General features: G+C 41.8%; 1 protein-coding gene across 6 annotated transcripts in view; it reads left to right on the top strand.

Annotated features, from left to right (window-relative positions):
* The window catches only part of ATP2C1 (ATPase secretory pathway Ca2+ transporting 1), a 1,883,161-nt gene that overhangs the window by 234,985 nt on the left and 1,629,024 nt on the right, over positions 1-19,152 (top strand). For 3 of the 6 annotated variants that reach the window (XM_069648731.1, XM_069648730.1, XM_069648734.1), the window contains exon 2: positions 6,638-6,799. The exons of 2 other annotated variants lie outside the window; for them this stretch is intronic. In XM_069648731.1, the coding sequence (XP_069504832.1) occupies positions 6,794-6,799 (6 nt within the window). In that variant the 5' untranslated portion in view covers positions 6,638-6,793. Of the gene's footprint in view, positions 1-2,481; positions 2,503-6,637; positions 6,800-19,152 lie in introns of those variants that run through there. One more of the 6 variants, XM_069648733.1, reaches the window with a different exon arrangement.

Here is a 19,152-nt window from a genome sequence, read left to right as displayed (position 1 = left end):
AGGATGAGAAGAAGTAAGGATGACTGACCATAAGGAGGAAACCTACAAGTGAAGTAGTAGGAGTAATTTGCAGAAGAAAGAGTAGACGAGGTAGAGGGCACAGGAGGAGACGGAGAAAGAATACAGTTAAGAAGCTGAAAAGGGCGCCGAAGCTGAGAAGCAAGGCGGTGAGTTACGGAGAAGTACATTTTCTTAGCTTAAAGCAAAGAGTTTTCCTAGGAAGACTGAAGAGAAGAAACTAGGGCTAAACTGGAGAAAGTTTGATATTTTTTCCATCTTCTTTCTGCACAGCAGAGCGGGGTGCACGGGGATGGGGGGTGGGATAAGCAGGGTTGAGGTGGTTTCTGAGAAGGAGGAAACGGACGGGTAGAGAAAGAACAGTTCAGGGTCACAAGAAGTGCAGAGGGAAGAGTAGCAGCAGCTTCATCAGCTGCTTGAAGGGAGAAATAGTTTGCACTGGGAAGTGCATTAGGAAAAGAAGTAATCTAGAAAGAATAAAAGGAACATAGACCACGTCAGAGAAAGTTTCAGTTTTAGGAAGAAAGGAGAAGAAAAAGAAAGGTGGCCAGAAGGATAGATCGGGAAGGCAGACATGTCAGTTAAAGGAAGAGAAAATAAGATCTACAGAGGAGCCAGAGAAATAAGATGGTGGACAGAAGAGTTGAGAACCCATGTGAGTGAAAAAGAGAGAAGGGGAACAGAGGAACGAGTAGAGTGAAGAGGAAGATTGAAATTTCCAAGTAGAACAAATGGGTAATTGGGGGAGAAGAGTTGAGAGCAAAGAAAGAAGGTCTTCACAAAATGAGTGGAATGGGGCCTGGGGGCAATAGACAGTGAGGAAAGCAAGAGAGACAGGATGGGTAAAAGAAGAGAAGTGGTTTCAAAGAAAGAAAGGTGCTATAAAGAGTGGAAGGTGAAATGGACAAAGGTGACTGAAAAAGAATTACAACTCCACAGCCTTTCCAAGTTTGGCGGGGAGAGAGCTGTAGTAGTATTGAGAGGACTGATCCCAGTGGGGGGCTCCCTCACAGCATTGCAGTACGGTAGGCTTCTGGAGGGAGAAGAGGCAGGGCATAGTGTCAGGTGAACAGTCACATGATCTGGCCTTCTTGAGGAGCTTCATATCTTCACATATCCTCCAGGTTTTTTTAATTATTTATGTTTTTTGGTTGAAAAAAGAAACCATTTTATCAACCTTTAACATATCGCATTTCATGTTAGTTTTACAAGCGATGCAAAATATTCACATTTAGAATTAATTGCATATATTTCTTGAAAATGTAAGAATATGAATAATGCTATAAAATCGGTAAAGTGATAAAATTGCATTATTTTTCATGTAGTCATAAAAATATAAACGAAAAAATTATCATAAGATCCAATTTCAAAGATTTAAAAAATCCAGTAACTGCAATTACAAGTGAAGTTGTTTGACCGGCTAAACATATAGACCACTTTACTACAGCATCTTTAAAAAGTTCTCTAATTCCCTTAATCGCAGAACAACTCTGCATCAAATGTCTGAGAGTTTCACTTTGATCCACAACTGTACAAAAACGACAGGCCATCTGCTCCGGTGATAGCATGCCATATTTTAGCAAAATCTGTTTTGTAAGAATTATATTCAAACGAAACCGCAAGAAAAGTGATCTTGTTGATTTTTATGGATAAATTGGTAAGGGGCAAGAATACCTTGTAGCTGTTTTTGTAGGTGACTAAGGGAAGAATGTTGATGCATAGTCTCCATAGTGATCGACTAATCATAATAAAACAAAAGCTTTTTAACTTTGGTCGGATTTTCCACCAATTCCATAGCAGTAGTGCCTATTTTAACAAGAAGCTTTTGTGACAATTAAATTCATTTAATTAATCTTACTGCTTCCCTTTTTCTACAGGATATAATTAAGATCGACAAAAAGCGAGTCCTCCACTGGACGCTGAATTTTCCAGAAAAGTGACCGTATTTGCCATTGTGCTCGAGCTTTTGGAATACCAGTCCTTATTAATATCTGATAACACAAATCTGAGTGGAATTGGGTAGTCCCAAGATTCTTCGCTAGATTACAGCTTCTATCACCATTAATTGGTCAAGAATTGCAGATGTGTAACATTCTATCCCATATAATAATTTAGGGACTGTCTTTCCTAAGTAATATCTTATCACTGGCCATAAGGAACATTTCCCATATCTTTTGTCTACTCTTACCAACTGGTTAGTCTTTAAGGAGGCTCTATCATTGATCCACATATGTAGCTCAGTGAAACTAGGGGTAGATGTAACCAAAAGACCAAGGTATATTAGGGATTGCACTTCAACCAGAGGTTCTTTACCAATCCTCCAGCAAAACCTGGCCCCCCTTTTCCCTTTGGTTAATTGAATAACCTTTGTTTTAGGAATGTTCGACTTCATGGAATGAGCATCGGCATAGACTGAGAAGGCATTGATTAGGCGCTGAAGATCGAGGCGGGTGCAGTCAAAAACCAAAAAATCATCTGCGTAAGGTAACCAATATGGTTTCAGATTTTGCAACTTTGGGTTAACAAAAGTAGATGACTTCTAACATTCTAACAATCTGCACTATCTGCCATATATAAATTGAATAGGCAGGGCGCGAGTACGCATCCCTGCCTAACTCCACAAGAAGTTTGAACTGTGCGGGACAATTGGCCAGAGGGATTCAGACGAACTTGGAGTTTGCCATTTTCATGAAGCCCAACAATTGGCCTCAAAAGGCCTAAAGGAATACCCCATTGTTGCAATTTCTTCCATAGTACATTACTGCTAACCGCATCACACGCAGATGAAAGGTCGACCGATGCTAAGTATATAGATTTTTATTTACCCCATGCCAATATTGGATACAATTCACTATTACACCATTTAAAGGGGTATCATATTTACTCAATGAGCAATATTCACAGCTGCAGTAGAGGGAACAACACCCTCTTGCTTTGTATTTGCAAAATTCATATTAACCAGGGTTCTCTCCCTTCTTTCAGTATCGAGATTTAAAACCGAGTTGGAATAGGCAGACTTTTGCATAGACCCTTCCTTATTTAAAACCACACACACTACAACTTCGTCATCCATAATTTCCATGTTGGGGTTTTTGAGGCTGGTATTGCTTGTGGCAAGAATGGGGGAATCTGCCCCAGGGCACGGGCCCCTGTATCTTATCAGGCCACTGCCTCCACCAGAGCCGTTATCGGCCAGTTTTCTTCGGGTACTGTGCCTTTTTCTAAGGCTAGGAAATACCACCACTCTTTGTTAGTGTTGAGTTGTGCCTTATTCCAGCTGCTTTGCTCTTTTCCCGAGCTGCACTCTTCAAGGAGAGTTGCGCACACACTGCGCGGATGTTGGGGAAACGGAGGACACAATATATGATGCCAACTGAAGGCACTGCAGGTCCAGGAGGATTTGGGAGGTGGTAATGCCTACTTATGGCAGTAGCAGGGTGTATAACAAGCTGAAAGAGTTTGAGCCTGTTGGTCGCAGCGGCTGCAGGGGCAAAAGCTGGCTGTAAGCAAAGAGCTGCATATCGAAAGTGAACACAAGGGGTGTACTGAAATATGATCAGGGGCTCTCCTGGGAGTTTGCAGAAATCCCTTGGCATTGACCCTTGGCATCAATGCCAGCAGAACACGTGTCATAACTAGGATGTGGTGAAGAAGCAGATGCACTTAGTGTAAGGTAAAGATGAACATAGTGTACTGAGACCGGTAAGATCCAAGGACTAGGCTGAAGCAAAGGAAGTCTTCCCATATCTGGCGTCCAGAGACTAACCGAAGGGTCATACAGCAACCTGATTTGTAACGGGGGTACTAAGGTGGAATAATTGTGTAATAAAGGCAGAAAACCAGAGTGAATACAATAACATGGGCGCTAACGGAGATGGCACACAGGGATGCTAGTAGAGGGAAAACCATGGGCCAAAAATCGGAGCACATATCTGTGTCTACCAGGCAAGCAGACCAGGAACTCTGGATGCTAGTGGTCGGGGAATATAGGGAAGCTCTAAGCACTAATCCCAGTCCAGACAGTTGGTTGCTCCCAACTCTGCAAATACATACATTAGCTCAGAGCACCAAAGAATAGCCACTTCAACTATAGGCAGAGCAAAGCGAGAAACTAATAGGAAAGCCTGTGACGCAAAGTTGCTTCCAACTTGAAGAATATATAGACTTGGTGATCAGGAGAGAAGATTGGAAAGCGAGAAACTAGGACTGCATGGAGAAACAGCGCTTAGAAAAAGTTGAGCCTGATAGAAAAAAGCTCACAGAAAAGCGGGGTGCTGCAGAAAGGCGGCACATATACGTACAGAAAGCTGTAACCGCAGACAGGGCAGGGTGCAATGCAGTGCAGCCACAGCAGGAAAGATTCTGAATCAAACGCAACCTCTCAAGGAAAGGTTCATAATGCTGGTCGCAGGAACTCCCAGTGAAAGAAGCCGTTGCTAAAATAACTGCTACTGGTGAAAGGCAGTTTTTGGGAGCCCTTCCAGCTTGTGTCTCCCACACAGGGTGGAGCTGGCTAAAACCAAAGGCAGCTGTAAGCAATCCAGTTTCACCACAACCCTTCTGTAGCATGCTTCAACTGATATTAATCAAGGTCTTCCCCCACATTCTGGGAAGGTGAGAACATATAAGGCCCCACCCCCATTTATGTTACTCATGCATCTACCAGAATACACCTGGTGGATTAAACCAAAACCTGGAATGGATTCAGGACTGGAGTTTTGTCAAACAGAGAACCTGGAAAGCAGGCAACTGAATGTAGACTTGTATGTTCCAAAACCGTAGTCCTGATGCAAATAGAGGCTCCTCATGTCGACATGAATCCGTATTGGGTGGCAGGCAGGTAGGATCCTGCCGGCGGCCTTTCCTTCATTCCTCTCCGGACCTCCTACCATGCAGCATATGGATGCGTGTGTGTGCCCTTGTCAGGGCAAGGTGGCGCTGCCACATACATAATCGAGTACTTTCGCAGCAACATTTATTTTTTTATTTAAAACTCTTGGTGATGACAGTTTGATATACAAAAACGCAGAAAATACATGTGTAAATATACATAGCATCTTGATCTGTGTACTTGAGTTATCCACTTACCTCCAACTCTCTTGCTCTCTGAATTCGTCGTGTCCCTGAGGTATTGGCGAAAGGCAGCCCAAATGTCCTCGGGGGCTGCACCGAGCAGGCAATAAAGACAAAAGCCTCCTCCATATCATTTGTCCATACCACATCCTTCATCCAATAACTAACCGTAAGAGGGCGATTCAGTTTCCAACTCGGTAATATGCGCTTTCTAGCCAACAGCAGCCCCAATGCTGAAACCCACTCTTTACTTAGGAAAGCTTTCCAGTAAAGTCCAACAAGCACACCTTAGAAGACAACTGTAAATGCAGGTTAATCACCTCTAAGAGAATACGGCACACTTCCTTCGAGTATGAAAGTATGAAGACCGCTTGGGGCATGAATAGAACTTGTGTAGTAAATCTGCCTCCTCGCACTCACACCAGTGGCATTTGCCTGCACAATCTGCATTAAATAGTCGAATCCTGGACGGTGGCTACTGCACTCTATTAAGAATTTTGAATTCGACAACATTTTGAATTCTATGACATTCTCTGTTAGACTGCAAAGCATCAACCATTGTTTCTCTGAGATCTCCACTTTCCCACTTTTCTTTTGTAATCGGGTCGATCACCAGTGATCCGTTTGTGCAGGACAGGCATCCATTTTCCCCCGTCTCCCACTATCTATTCAAGTAAATATGATCTCGCCGAGTTAATCAGGGGTTAGTGCAGGAAACCGGCCAGCATGCTCTAAAGGCAGACCTCATTTGATTGTAATGCATCAATTGCAGCGGGTTGCCCCCAACCAAGCTTTTAATTTCTTGCCCAACTTACAAACTTACGCAGAGGGTACAAATCTCCAATCACATTTACACCCACTTACTTCAGCAGACTGGGCACTCCCCATGATGGTGCTCGCCTAGCAAACTGAACTCCTGCACCCTGCATACCTAAGTTTCAACCAGGCAGTTCATGTTGCCTCCACTGGGTCCAGTGCCCCTACAGTTGTATATCTACCCCCAAATAAGATTGACTCTAGTGGGACCTTCCTGGCATCGCATTTTTCCATACACACATGCGACGGGGCGATAGCATGCACACCCCAGAACTCTACATATACAATAGTCACCGCTTCAAGCTGGAGCTTTGCAGTCAAGCACCTATCTTGCTTGGCAGCTCAGCAGCACCCCCACAGTAATGTTTCAGCAAAGTTTCTGTTTTAAAATGGAGTATGTAGGGGAAACGACACTGAGCAGTTAACCAGTTAGTCTCCCGTCCTGGTCAAGCAATGTATATGGAGAGAAATGTTCACGACACATGCAAAAGGAAGCCTAGTTATAGGAGGAGGGCATGGTACTGGACCACTGGGTTTGGGCTTCATGAGGTAGATAGACTGGGAACTTGGTGCTATATATATTGCAATGTAAACACCCATGTTCAAAGTACTCATGAAAGAAAGTGAAAAGTGATGTGCCTGTTTAGATAATAAGGGAATGAGATTGAGGACTTTCTTGTTTTACTTTTGTCTGGGCTCTAAGTTCCAGAACTGGTCTTTTCTTTTCCAGGTTCCCCAGTCACCGCTGAAGGAGATGTACAAAATCGCCTTCACATTTTAGGAACAATTCCTCCGCTCATCTGACAGAAGGGGCCTGCGGAGGAAGGGGTCTTTTACATTTTATTGTAAAGACTCAGCCTTCTCAAAGAGCGCTTCCAATGGAAAGATGAAGGTAACCAAATAATCTGCTCTTTTTAGATGTTACTTTAGATATGGTGGTGTTTTGTGAGCGTTTTGGATTTCGGATTTCTGAAACCGATGTTAATGTTTTATCACTTAACCTAACCTTGTGAATGGGGTTATTTTTATTTTTTTATTTAGGTTTTTAATTCCTGGTTTTGACCAATGTTTTCTTTTGTTGTTGGCTTACAGTTTTTGTTAGATTTACTTTGCAATGGATATTTATTTGATCTACTTTATTTGACCTTGTTTTTTGTCGTGGTCCCTTTCATATACTTGCTTGAATTTCTGTATGCAAAAGTTTTTTTTTTTTATGCTGGCTGTACAAACCTATGTCAGTAATTATGAAATTGCATGTCCAATTAGATGCAAGACTTCCCAAAATGATAAGGGGTGTTGATAACAAGCTGTTTAAATAGGAGAGATCTGAACAGCATCATGCATGATTTGCATGTAGCCCTTAATTTGTGACTGTTCCTTTGGCATTAGTGCTAGAAGTTCAAAGGGGAACATGGCTGTGCTATAGTTACTTTACTTTACATCATCATCTTCACTTTGTAAACATTTGGGGAAAAATGGGTAGTATTGTGGCTGATCATTTGTCAGTAGAAGCATATATTAATGTAGAAAATAAGACTTCTGATATTGTTATGGCTCTATATATATATATATATATATATATATATATATATATATATATATATATATATTTGGAAGGGGTACTAGGCGACAGAATGAACATCACGTTCCGGCATTCTGCTTCACTCAAAGATAATCTGGTTTCCAGTTTTAGGAACCCGCTGATGTCTTCAGGCCAAACTTGGCTTAAAACACAAACTCCAGGCTTTTATAAGTGCAGGGAATGTAAAGCCTGTCAATATGCCACTGACACTTTGAACTATGTACATCACATTCTGGCCAAAAACATTCCGATAGGATCACGCATCACATGTGACACCGAGTTTGTGGTTTGCGTGCTCATCTGTCCCTGTGATAAGTGGTATGTTGAGAGCACAATAGGCAAATTGAAGCTTCGTGTGCTCCAACATATCTGCGCTATCAAACATGCAGATCCTACGTATCCCATGGCTCTTCACTTTAAATTAGTGCATGATGGAAAACTTGATGGTTTTACATATTTTGGCATACATACGGGTTTAAAGCACCCTAGGTGAGGCAATTGAGAACTTTTGCTTAGACAGTTGGAAACCAAAAAACCCAAAGGACATAATTTAGATGAAGAACTCTACACTTTTTTGGGTACCTTGAAATGGATATTGATCTTTTCTAGTGTTGGAATCCGAGTTCCCCGTTTTTAACTCTGTGGGTAAAGCTTTTGAACCTTCTAGTTTTTGTTCCTAATATATGAGGTTTCTAGCTTGAACTATTTGGGGATCTTTTGCCCCGTTTCTTTTCCCTTTCTTTTTCTTTTTTCTTTTTTTTACATTTTCTTCACTGAGAGATTATAGTTTAGTTTCTAATATCTCTTAGCCTTGTAATGCTTTGTTCACATTAGGAACTTAGGCTCTCTGGCTAGGTTTGTTTGCTTTTCTATTATGTCTACTGGGCAGTATTTGACTTGCACATCAGGGCGGTTCACGGTTCAGACATTGTAACCACATATTATAGTCCCTGTGGCAGCCCTGACATTTTAGGTTTTATAGACTTACAGCTTTTTAAATTTGAGTCTTTTCTCTATCTTTTTTATATGTTCCATTAGGAGCGTTCTATGTATGAAGGTAGACATTCACAGCATGTCTCTTTTTAATCTTTTAATTATGTAACAAAATCGGTGGTCTGCTTTTAGAAATTCTTTTGCAGTTTTGGAGGTCACTGCATAGCACACCATACATTCCCCAACAGGTCCTTTCACACAGCACCTTACATGTGTAATATTTGTATGCATTAGACACTTTAGCATATATGCGGTCTCGCACTAGATCCAAGCACTATGCACTTTATCTTTGTTGATGGCCGTGCATGTTGGACTCTACATATTCAGGCCAAATGCTGCTTTGCTTTTTTGCACAAGTCAAAATGTTTACAGTAAATAAGATTATACGCCCTATGCACTTTATTTACTCTCCTATGGTGGTCTATGTAAGATTCCGCATATCCGAGCTTTTTTGCAGCTTTGCATTATTTCACATGATATAAGGTTGCTTGATGGGCATGCTTGGATTCTATAATGGGTTAATGCAGCGTTTAGCATTGTGTCCACTAGGCAGTGGGTTGCAGAGATACGTAATATAGGAATCTACCTAGCATGTTGTAAGCAGCATCCCGTGACAGAAACAACAATAACCTTTGGGTATAAAGACAAAGAACTGTTATTTATTTACAATGACATGTTATGATGTTTGTACTCGTATATGCTTATGTCAGTTTTCTTTTTGGAGCATCATTAGTTGCTGCGTATATGCAGGATAAGTTTTGCTGTTACATCGTAAACAAAATATACTCTTAAGAGTACACTGTGACAAGGCTAAAAATAATTCTCCACCAGACTGCCTTTACCGTATTGTATGTGTGAACTTTATATATCGGTTGACCAGCTGGAACATTGATAGCTATCAGAAACTAAAAGATGTCTGCCACTCTTGTTCAGATAAACACTACGTTTTCAAATGAGACACTCTATCACATGGTGTTCATTTAAAGTCTCCTTTTCATGTTTAATTTTCTAACGTGATCAAGCGGTGTATGCACCGTGAAACGCGTTGTTTTTTTGTAACTCTTACCCTTCCGGCAAAGTGAAAACATCAGTTTCACAAACCGAGGGATGGTCAAAACATATGGAAAAGGCTAGGCTAAAATTGCCTTTCCTTAGTAGATTTTGCCGTCTAGAAGCTTTTCAAATGCATTTTGGCAAATATCTGGTTGTGTTTGCACTCAACAGAGGGATCCGACCACATTAAACAGGGACTCCTATACTGTTTAGTAGCTACATCTGTATGGACCCGTAGTTGCTAGGGTTTATTATACAGGGTCGGCTTAATAAAGACCCTATGTTGGATTCCGGTATCCTTGCTGGCATGTGCATGGACGCCATCTGATGCAGACTTGAGCAGGTAGGGTTTGGTAAAGGGGAGAGCAAATTTTCCAGAAGACATTGATTTTAAGGCACCTATACCTGTACAGTGTGCACAAAAGCTGTGTTAGGCTTGCACTCTCCAAAATATTCAATTCATGAATAAAAACTTTTTCGCTTGTTGGTGTTCCTGAATATACTCTTGTGTTCTGTATTAAATATCTAGAAACTGTCTAGTGCTAAGTGAGAACATGGGTTTAATATTTATATTGGGTATGCACTTATTGTAATCAGTTGAGATCCCTTGGATTTAGATGATTTTTAAGAGATGGTTTTTCCAGTACTTTGGCTCCAGCTTCTTTCCCCTGAGTGCGTTATGAAAGTCGTTCATGTCTGAGATCAGAAATTGAAATGGTAAGGCATTTATTCTGGCACATCATTTTTCCTTTACTCCTGGCCCTTGATTTTATTTTTATTTGGTAGTTCTAACGTGCATACCCTGTGGGGTACAGGCAGAAACTGCATCTGGGCGCAGATAATAGTTAACCGCTAGTCATAGGTGCTCTACAAGTATTGACTATCTTCTGTATCCAGCCGTGAACATTTCTTGCTAAGCATAAAGAGAAATGGAACCCCTTGATCAGGCATGGCTCTACCAATAGGTGGATTCTGCCTCTTAAGCACTTACTAGCTTCCATACCTCATTCCCAAGCTCTACTGGACCAAATCGGACGCCTTTTGCAGAAATGTGTTTTCTTCATTAGCAAATGCGTAATTTCTCAAACATTTGGGGTTTCTCATTGGGCGAATTATTTATTTCTGCTCCACTAGCATTCTCTATTTGTGTCAACGGACCAGCTCCAAACAATTGAACCTCACCCAGCCCATTTAATTAATGAGGAACCTTCTCATTGTCTCCAGTGCTTTTACCTTGGTGTCATTGTCCAGGCTACACCCTTTTGTGACGACTCCTCAGTTCGGCGGCCTTAAGAACGGGCTTCCCTGTTAAGTGGCATTCTTCAACACTGCAGTCTGCCCGACTTCTACAAGGAAAAAGGTGAATAACATTTTTGAAAGCCAATTGGACCCAGTGACTTCCTTTACCCATACAGGCCGCTTGAAAGTTTCCTTCAGTGTTGTCTCCAACATGTTGAGGTCCAACAGGGGATCTCCGATACTGGAGCAGCTTCGAGGCCCCTTTATGGACTATTTCTGGATACTGGTCTGAAACCAGAAGAGTTCCATCCCCCCTGACATTGTCTTTAGGGAGCCATCAATTGAACCTTAATATTAGATTTTGTGTGTCCCCTAGATGAGGGTGCAAAATGTTCAAGTTGCCAGCCATCAAAAAGTCACTTCCCACTTCAATTCTATACATAGGAACAACACACAATTTCTTATTCGCTAAGAGTCCATTATCACATTTTGCACTCTGCCCTAGACCGTTCATGGTTCTTACCCTTTACCTTCTGCCACCCTAGACCAGCTGAGCAGGGTGGCTAAGACTTAAGAAACCAGAGCATGTCGGGCTTGTTAACAGCTGCAACAAAAAGGTGGTTGTGCTGCCCTCTGAGGTGAAGTGTTGGTACAAAAACAACTGGTAGCACACTTGGCATAAGTCTAGAAAATAGTTTTGAAGACTCCAGAAGGTTCAGAATTCTCCAATGCACAGTCTCTGCTGAAAATATAGGGCAATTTTCCTCTAGCCACGCAGCAACATGGGTATTCCCCCACCCCCGCAATGGGCAGAGATAGGCCTTGGCTTCTAAAGCCTAGCCCAGAAGATCATTACTCCAGGTAGTTCGAGCTGATAGCAATGCAAAGATTAGAATTGCCTCTCCCCCAATGTTTTATGGAGGAAAGCACTCCTAGCCTGTGTCCCAGTCACAGGCATGAACCCTTTCAGGATGCTTCAGATCACGAGTATACAGACTTTTCTGGAGAAGGATCTCCTGGTAGCCATGTCTACCCCATTACAAATCTCGGCACCGGGTTGGCTTTCTTTTGATACCGGTGCACTGGTGCAAGTGCTGCTTCGAGTGATATTTTAATATGCCCCACATGGGCTCTCGCAGTCTTTTGCCTCCCTAGGAGGCATATTCCACACTGATTTGGATGGCAGGATGGGGCGCTCCCATATATTGGCTCCGAGCCCGTACAGTGGGCCTATTCTGGCTCTCTACAGCCACTAGTGGAAGGGACCTTGACCAGATACGTGACCTCCAGCAGCATGACTTTACTGTTCAACAAAGTAGTGCCAAGCCCATCAGCACCAATGACCGACTTCTGTTCTGTAACCATCCTATTGACCTTGTCCTCCTGCTGCACTCTTTGATGGGATTCCTGGCTCAGTTACCTATGCTTCTGGTATTGGTGCCCTATCCCCTCGGGTTCGAGGCCCAACTGCAACAGTCTGCTATGGAACAAGACTTGCAGAGGAGTATGATGGTGAAACCTTTAGTAAGTCATGAGGGGTTTCATTTATGAATGTGGTCAACCTATCATTACCTTCATGGAATGGATAGGCCTTAAACAAGAGGGCCTGGTTTTCTCTGATGCGGAAGTGGTCTTTTTCTATCCTAGGACCAGGTAGTATGTACAACTGCCCTCTCACTAGAAATGCAGGGAAGAAGCTTGCATCATGCAATGAAGGTCTGTAGTCTGGAGGAAGGGAGGGACTGACTTATTTCAGTCAAATATTACTAGTGACTTGTATTGGCCATCCATGTTCCTTTCCCTACAGATGCACCATAACCTCTTTCTCACGGTTTGTAGAGTGAGCCGGACTGGAGTATAGAAGGGTGCATAGAGGAGGAGGCAGAGCCTGCACATGGGTGGAGTGCAGCTTTGCCTATTCAAAAGTTTAAAAACGAATTAAGTTTGCCAACGTTTTTAAAGAGTTATTTTACTACTTATAAACTCGCTAAGTCTGTGAATGTTGGGAATGGCCACACTAGGCTACAAATGAAGTATTTCCCTCATGCAAACAAACCCAGTCAAACTGTAAAATAAGCCATAACACACAACATCACTTCTTCAAAACACTTTTTAAGTATTTGGTTGCAAACATGCAATGCTTCAGTTACAGTCCAAGTGCTTTTAAATGGTAGTGCAGTGTGAGTTTCATTTGTAGTGAGATGGACTTGGTATTAGAAGAAATAATTAATGTGTATGGAGTGTTCTACCTTATCTTTGGTATTCCCAATGTTTTGTAGACCTTTTTATAGGTAGTTCACTAACTTTAAAAAAAAATGTGTGTCTAGTGTTTTGAGGAGGCGCAGCACTCGTACTTAAAGGTATGAGGTTTAACCACTTCTATTCCAAGACCGAACCGGCCTACTTGGCACCATTATATCTGTATCGAGAGTGTCTTTACACTATCATGTCTACTCATGTCTACCCTGCTGTATCTGGTGGCTAAGGGTAGGTTCCGCAACAACCTAGCTGGCTGCAGAAAATTTGACTCCTTGGCTAATTTGCACCTCAAGTGGTGCAAATTCCTTTAGTTTGCACCAGTGACTTTACACCTACCACCATCATCTGGGCTAGAGACCCCATCACGCTACTCTTATGTTTTCCAAAGGCCTGGCTCCTGCCAGCCTTTGAGCGTAGGCTCCTAGTATGCACTATAGCCTACCATTCCCTCTGGCCTGTTCTGTGTGTGTCCAACTTAGTCACCTCCTGTTCTCTTAGTGTGCTAGTTAAATGCCTTCTTTGGTTTGGCCTATGCAGATTATATCTCTAATTCTTGTCCTCTTCGGTGAAATGTAACAATCGCCCTGGAATTCTGTCCGCTTCCGTTAGGAGGCCTAGGCCTCTTTTTCTATAGTGTGACTGCTAGAAATGGTCCGTTTAGTCAGTCTGTGCACTCTTAGGGCAGTATACATCATGAACAAACCTAATGGTTCTACCTCCTCTCTTTAGGTGTCTAACCTTTCATTTCACTTGATATCGTGTGCATTCAAGGTGCCCGGGTCTGGTATTACAAAAGTCCTGTCTGCTATGTTGGCATCAGGCCGCCACATCCGGCAGGCTTTTGATCCTGTGCTCTGACATCTGCAAGAGTTCTGCTCTCGGCTTCTTTGCATTGAGTAAGCATACTTATCTTTGTGATTTCCCTCATTAACATCACATTTCCATTTGGCTCTGGTTTGCATTTCTTTCCGGGGCTTGTCCGCCAGACGTACACTATTTACGAAGTCCCACTCCGTGCATGGAACCATGACTTGTTAGGTCACACCCTTGTATTTCATGCATGTTAACAGTTTTTTGTGGATGGTGTTCTCAGGGCTTCTTCCTCTGGCATTACTGGCACTTGAACACAATACTGGACCTGTCCTTTCTGTTGTCCTAAAAATTAATAAACAAATGATTTTTATAGCAAACTAGCAGAAGCACCCGTTTTCCCAAAGGGTTCTGTTGATGTGCTTTGCACCCTGAAGTAAACTGCACTGAGAATTGGCCCCTGTGGCTGGCTGACATACCCCAGAGCAGATGTTAGGGGTGGGGGGGCGAGAGTTGGGTGTTGCTGCATACTAGGACCTTCTGTGTTGTCGCCTCACCCTGAAGTGGTGCAGTTCATTGTAGTGCATTGCGGTGCAAATATCTTGGAAACTGTGCATCCTAGGGCCTTTTGTTTCTTGTGGTGGAACCGGTCCTTCTACGACCATATTGATGTTTTGCCGATTTCAGGCAAGTCTTGTGTGAAGGTGCTGAAATCCAGGGAAAGGGGTGGGGTGTCCAAATGTCACGTAGCCTGTAATGTCCAGAGTGTTCAAACAAGTAACTATGCAAAACTTGGTGCAGATTGGTGAAACTGTGTGGAATTGTATAAGAAACAACGCTTCACCACAAATCCCACCACAAACTAATTTGGACAGTTGGATCTTTTCAGGGGGTAAACTTATATCCGACACAAACTCTTTCGCTCCATCCTGTACAAAAGTCGGCCTAATGGCACTAAGCTACACTGCAATAAATGGAGATAGTTTTTTACATTGGGAATGATTCAGCTTTTTCTTCCTTCTACCTCCTTTAATAATCTGCCTCAGACCCTTTTTTCTTCTTTGATACCATTATTCCTTTATTTTTCAACCTGGTTGACACCATCCCTACTATTTTGGTCCAGCCCCACACCTCCATCTTTGCCCACTGCCCTTTAAAACAGTCAATTTCCTGTAGAATAAATTTGCATTTGGACTAATTTGCATGCCCACAATAACTTACTGTTGTGGTTCAGAACTGGAGGTGAACTTCCAGCGATGGCTACCAGGTGGCGGCGTGGAATGTGTGACTTGGCTCAAATGGACCATCATACTTTCTCATTTCAGGTGAAAAGGTTTTTTTCAAACCTTTTTAAACCCGACATAACTTTCTTGGTGTCATTTATATCTCTATACCTTCTTCAAGTCCTGCTTTTAAATGTTGAGCGCTCAGCCTCTTTACAGAGTGCCTCTGGGTTGAAGTGAAAGCAGCTCCTTGTAATATGTAAAAACCAGAGCATGTAAACTGATGTCTCTGACTTTGTTACAGGCCCAAACAAGGAAAGAGACCCGGGCACCCGTTCTGTAAGTGCTTCAATTATTTTATTGCAGATGCCAAACCAGCAAAGTCGGCTGATTAATCTATCCATGAACTGAACGCCACACGTTCCATCATCTCTGGGACTTAGTTCTTCAGGCAGTTACAATTACCACATACAAAGGTCTCACAACCCTTGATACGGTCACACGGATCACTGTCAGGTGACTGACAGAATAACAACATCATTCGACATATTCTTAAACGAAGTGCCATCTTTAAGCCCGGAGTGCTAAGGACGAGATTGCTTGTCCTAGGTGCATGGGAATGTCCATTATGAGCATTTTCCTTAGCAGTTAAGTGGCTAAAGGAATTATCTTACTCACATATATGCATTTATAAAACATACAAAGTGCTAATCGCTGCAAATTCATGTCATATTCTGATTCCAGGGCATTGTCTTATTGCAAAAATATTTTTTGAAACAATAATGAGCTAAAGTACAAGTGCCACACATATATATCTAAATCACTAATCCTCTAATGTGCTAATTTGTGACATAGTCACTAGCAGAAAGTGCCAGAATAAATATAGCAGCAGCACTGTGTCACAATACCGAACCCCAATGGGCACTCTAATAGTGCACTAATAGGTTAGCAGCAGCAAAAATAAAGTAGCAGCATCGCTAATGATGCCCAAGTGGGCTAACATTAATCATAGTTGACGTATCGGTGCTGCCAAGGCAGGCACACTCGAAAGTGCAAAAATAAATAATGATCAGACTCCAATTAGCTAACAGTCTCATATGTAAACTAGCAACAACACTCATGAATCCTTAGTGGGCTAACCTCACTTCACTATTGTTGACAAAGCAGCACTTAAAGAAAAACATAACATTAGGGCACATTAAAAAGAGAGACTGATCAATCCAAAACACACAAAGCTTGTCATCAGTATTGTGTCCGTTAGGCTTCATTGTACTGAATCGTATGAGTCTAGATTCCAATTGTCAGTGTTTTTCTCTCTATTCTCTTTACGTCTATGTTCCTTTACATGAGCTTACGCTCCAAACAACATTATGGAAACATCACTGTTATGAGTTTCTTGAAAATGAAAGCAAGGGGATAATTGCCATCCACATTCTTTATTGCTCGTAGTGCTGCAAAGTCTTAATTGGAGGCATCCTCTGGTTGAACCTATACATTTTAGACCTCATGTGCATTCTATCAAAAAATACCACATTTGGTGGTGCATGTGATATCCTGCATGAATTGCACTGTATCACCAACCTGGGCAACATCACACCTTACAACTGTTACATTTGTAAAAGCAAGGGGCCATATTGATTTGACACAACCAATTTTCTTGTCCCTGCATCGTATTTCTAAGCATGATAGGAGTTAGTTTGATTTTCAGGGGGGGAGAGCATTGGAAAAAGTAATAGAAGAAGCATTAGTTAAACTCTCTCGCTCAGCACAATGGGCCAATATATTTTCAAAATATTCCTTTCATCACCAGAATGTATTTTACACAGGGTAATACATCTTATAGTTGGCAATTCCTCAATCCTGGATTTAGTTCTCAATAGATCTGACCTTTGTCTCCTTTTTGCTTTCTGATAGCCTAGATCAACCGTTCTGTGAGAGTAACCCCTTGTTAAAAAAAAAAAAAGTTTTCAATCAATTTAGCTGCCAGTTCAAAGTCCACATCTCTAGAACAGTTTCTTCCCGCCAGCAACAACTCTCCATAAGGGGTGCTGTGTTCGAGAGGTTGTGGATGGTAGTTCCGAGCATGCAAAAGAGAATTAGACGCAGTCGGTTTCGTAAACCATGTAGATCTCACACTATTTTCATGAACATTCAATTTCACGTCCCAAAAAACAATTCTGTTGGGCTATCGGTAATAATTAAATTCAAGTTGAGTGAATTCTCATTAAGACATTCAACATATTCATGAAAAAGGGTCACCAGTCCATCCCAAATAATAAATAAATCATTCATGAACCAATACCACTGCATCACATGAGTAACATATTTGTCATAACGCTCAAACCATGCAATGGTTGTTTACCACCAGTCCATATACAAGTTGGCATAGGTTTGAGCCATACATGATTCCCATTGCCGTTCCAACTGCTTGCTTGAAAAGCTCTCCTTCAAAGAGAAAAAATATTATGAAGAAGACACAATTCCAGCATTTGTAGAAGTAATGCAGTTTGCTATTGATAACTAATGGATCTAGTATCCAAGTAATATTTACAAGCTAATAGGCCTAACTTGGAAAAATCCCATCTAGGGAAACTAGAATGTATGATGCTTCCCAATGGGGTGGGACTAAGCCCGATTTGCATATGGTCTTTCCACTTTTGTAGTGGCTTGGCAGGCAAAAAACGATGGTCTGGAGGGTTGCCCAGAGCAATGCCAGAGGTTGAGATTAATTGTAAACCTTCCAGCCAGCACCTTACCAATGGATGCCTTCCAATTTCAATAATGGATCAGAGGTGTCTGATGTATTGGTTTAAACCTATAACAAAAGGTTGGAAGAACATTCTCCAAAAGTGAGCCAATCGATGAAAAAATAGGCCTTCCTGATGGTTGAGAGGTATTATTATATATTTTTGGCAAGAAATACAGAATGTGAATAACGGGATGGTCATTCCTTTTAAAAATGTATCTTCCCAATCAGTGATATTCTTTGAGACTGACCCTCTAGTAAGGAATCAATTCATCTTTTTCGTATCCAACAGTTATTCTTCATTTGTTAAGACATAACAGTTAGAATCATACAACTGTATATGCTGTGTAAATACAATTCCTTATCCCATATGACTACACGCCCTCCTTTATCTGCCTGTTTTATTACAATGTTGGTTGCGGATTGTGAATCTTTAATCGCTTGATGTTTCAGATTAAGATTGTATTGGTATGGTATGGCAGAATATGACATGAATTTGCAGCGATTGGAGCTTCGTATTGTTAACAAATGCACATCCCTGACTAAGGTAATTCCCTTTAAAGATGGTGCTTCATTTTAGAAGATATTTAATGATGTTTGTGTTCTGTCAGTCACCTAAGATCTATGTGACTGATATTGAGGGCTGCATCTTTAATTTTAACATGAAACATAGTAGGGTGCAGCAACAGGACTCAACACTCTCACCCAGTCATGAGCAGAAATTGTGTTTTTGCGTGTTTGATTCATCTTTTAGAAATCTTCAGAATACACAGGAAGTAAATTGACTATGTAAAAATCACTAGTTGGTTACATACAATAAAATTATTTTAAAAAAGTGCAAACGTGGTTATTGTAACTGCCTGCCGAAGTCCCAGAGAGGATGAAACTTTGCACAGGTTTTTGTTCCGTTCATGCATTCATGGATCCTCTCTCGCTCATTCCTGACTGTCTATCCGCTATCCAGGATTTGTGCGCCTCCAACGATCTCTTTCTTAATGCCACTAAGATTGAGATCCTTCTCTTTGGAACCCCTGCTTCCAATTTCCCTCTAGTCGCCCTCCTTGGGCTCTCTTCCTTCGCCTGTGAGGCAAAAAACCTCTCATCTTCGATTTCACTCTCTCCTTTTCTCCTCACATCAGACCTATCCATGAAGTCTCACTACCAGCTACACCTCCTCAGAGGTATTCTTCCTTTCCTCACTGTCCCCCAGAAGCACAGTCTCCCGAGCCCTGGTTTGCTCTAGGCTGGACTAATGCAACAGCCTCTTTCTCATTCTACCTTCCTCTACGATCTATTTGATTACTGCGCTGCCTGTAATTCCGCAGACTAGAATGTCGACT

This window comes from Ambystoma mexicanum, chromosome 2q, assembly GCF_040938575.1.
Source record: "Ambystoma mexicanum isolate Mex_15411 chromosome 2q, UKY_AmexF1_1, whole genome shotgun sequence".
NCBI classification, from domain to species: Eukaryota; Metazoa; Chordata; class Amphibia; order Caudata; family Ambystomatidae; genus Ambystoma; species Ambystoma mexicanum.
The sequence above is the reverse complement of the archived record's forward strand: the minus strand, read 5'-3'. Positions and strand labels throughout refer to the sequence as shown.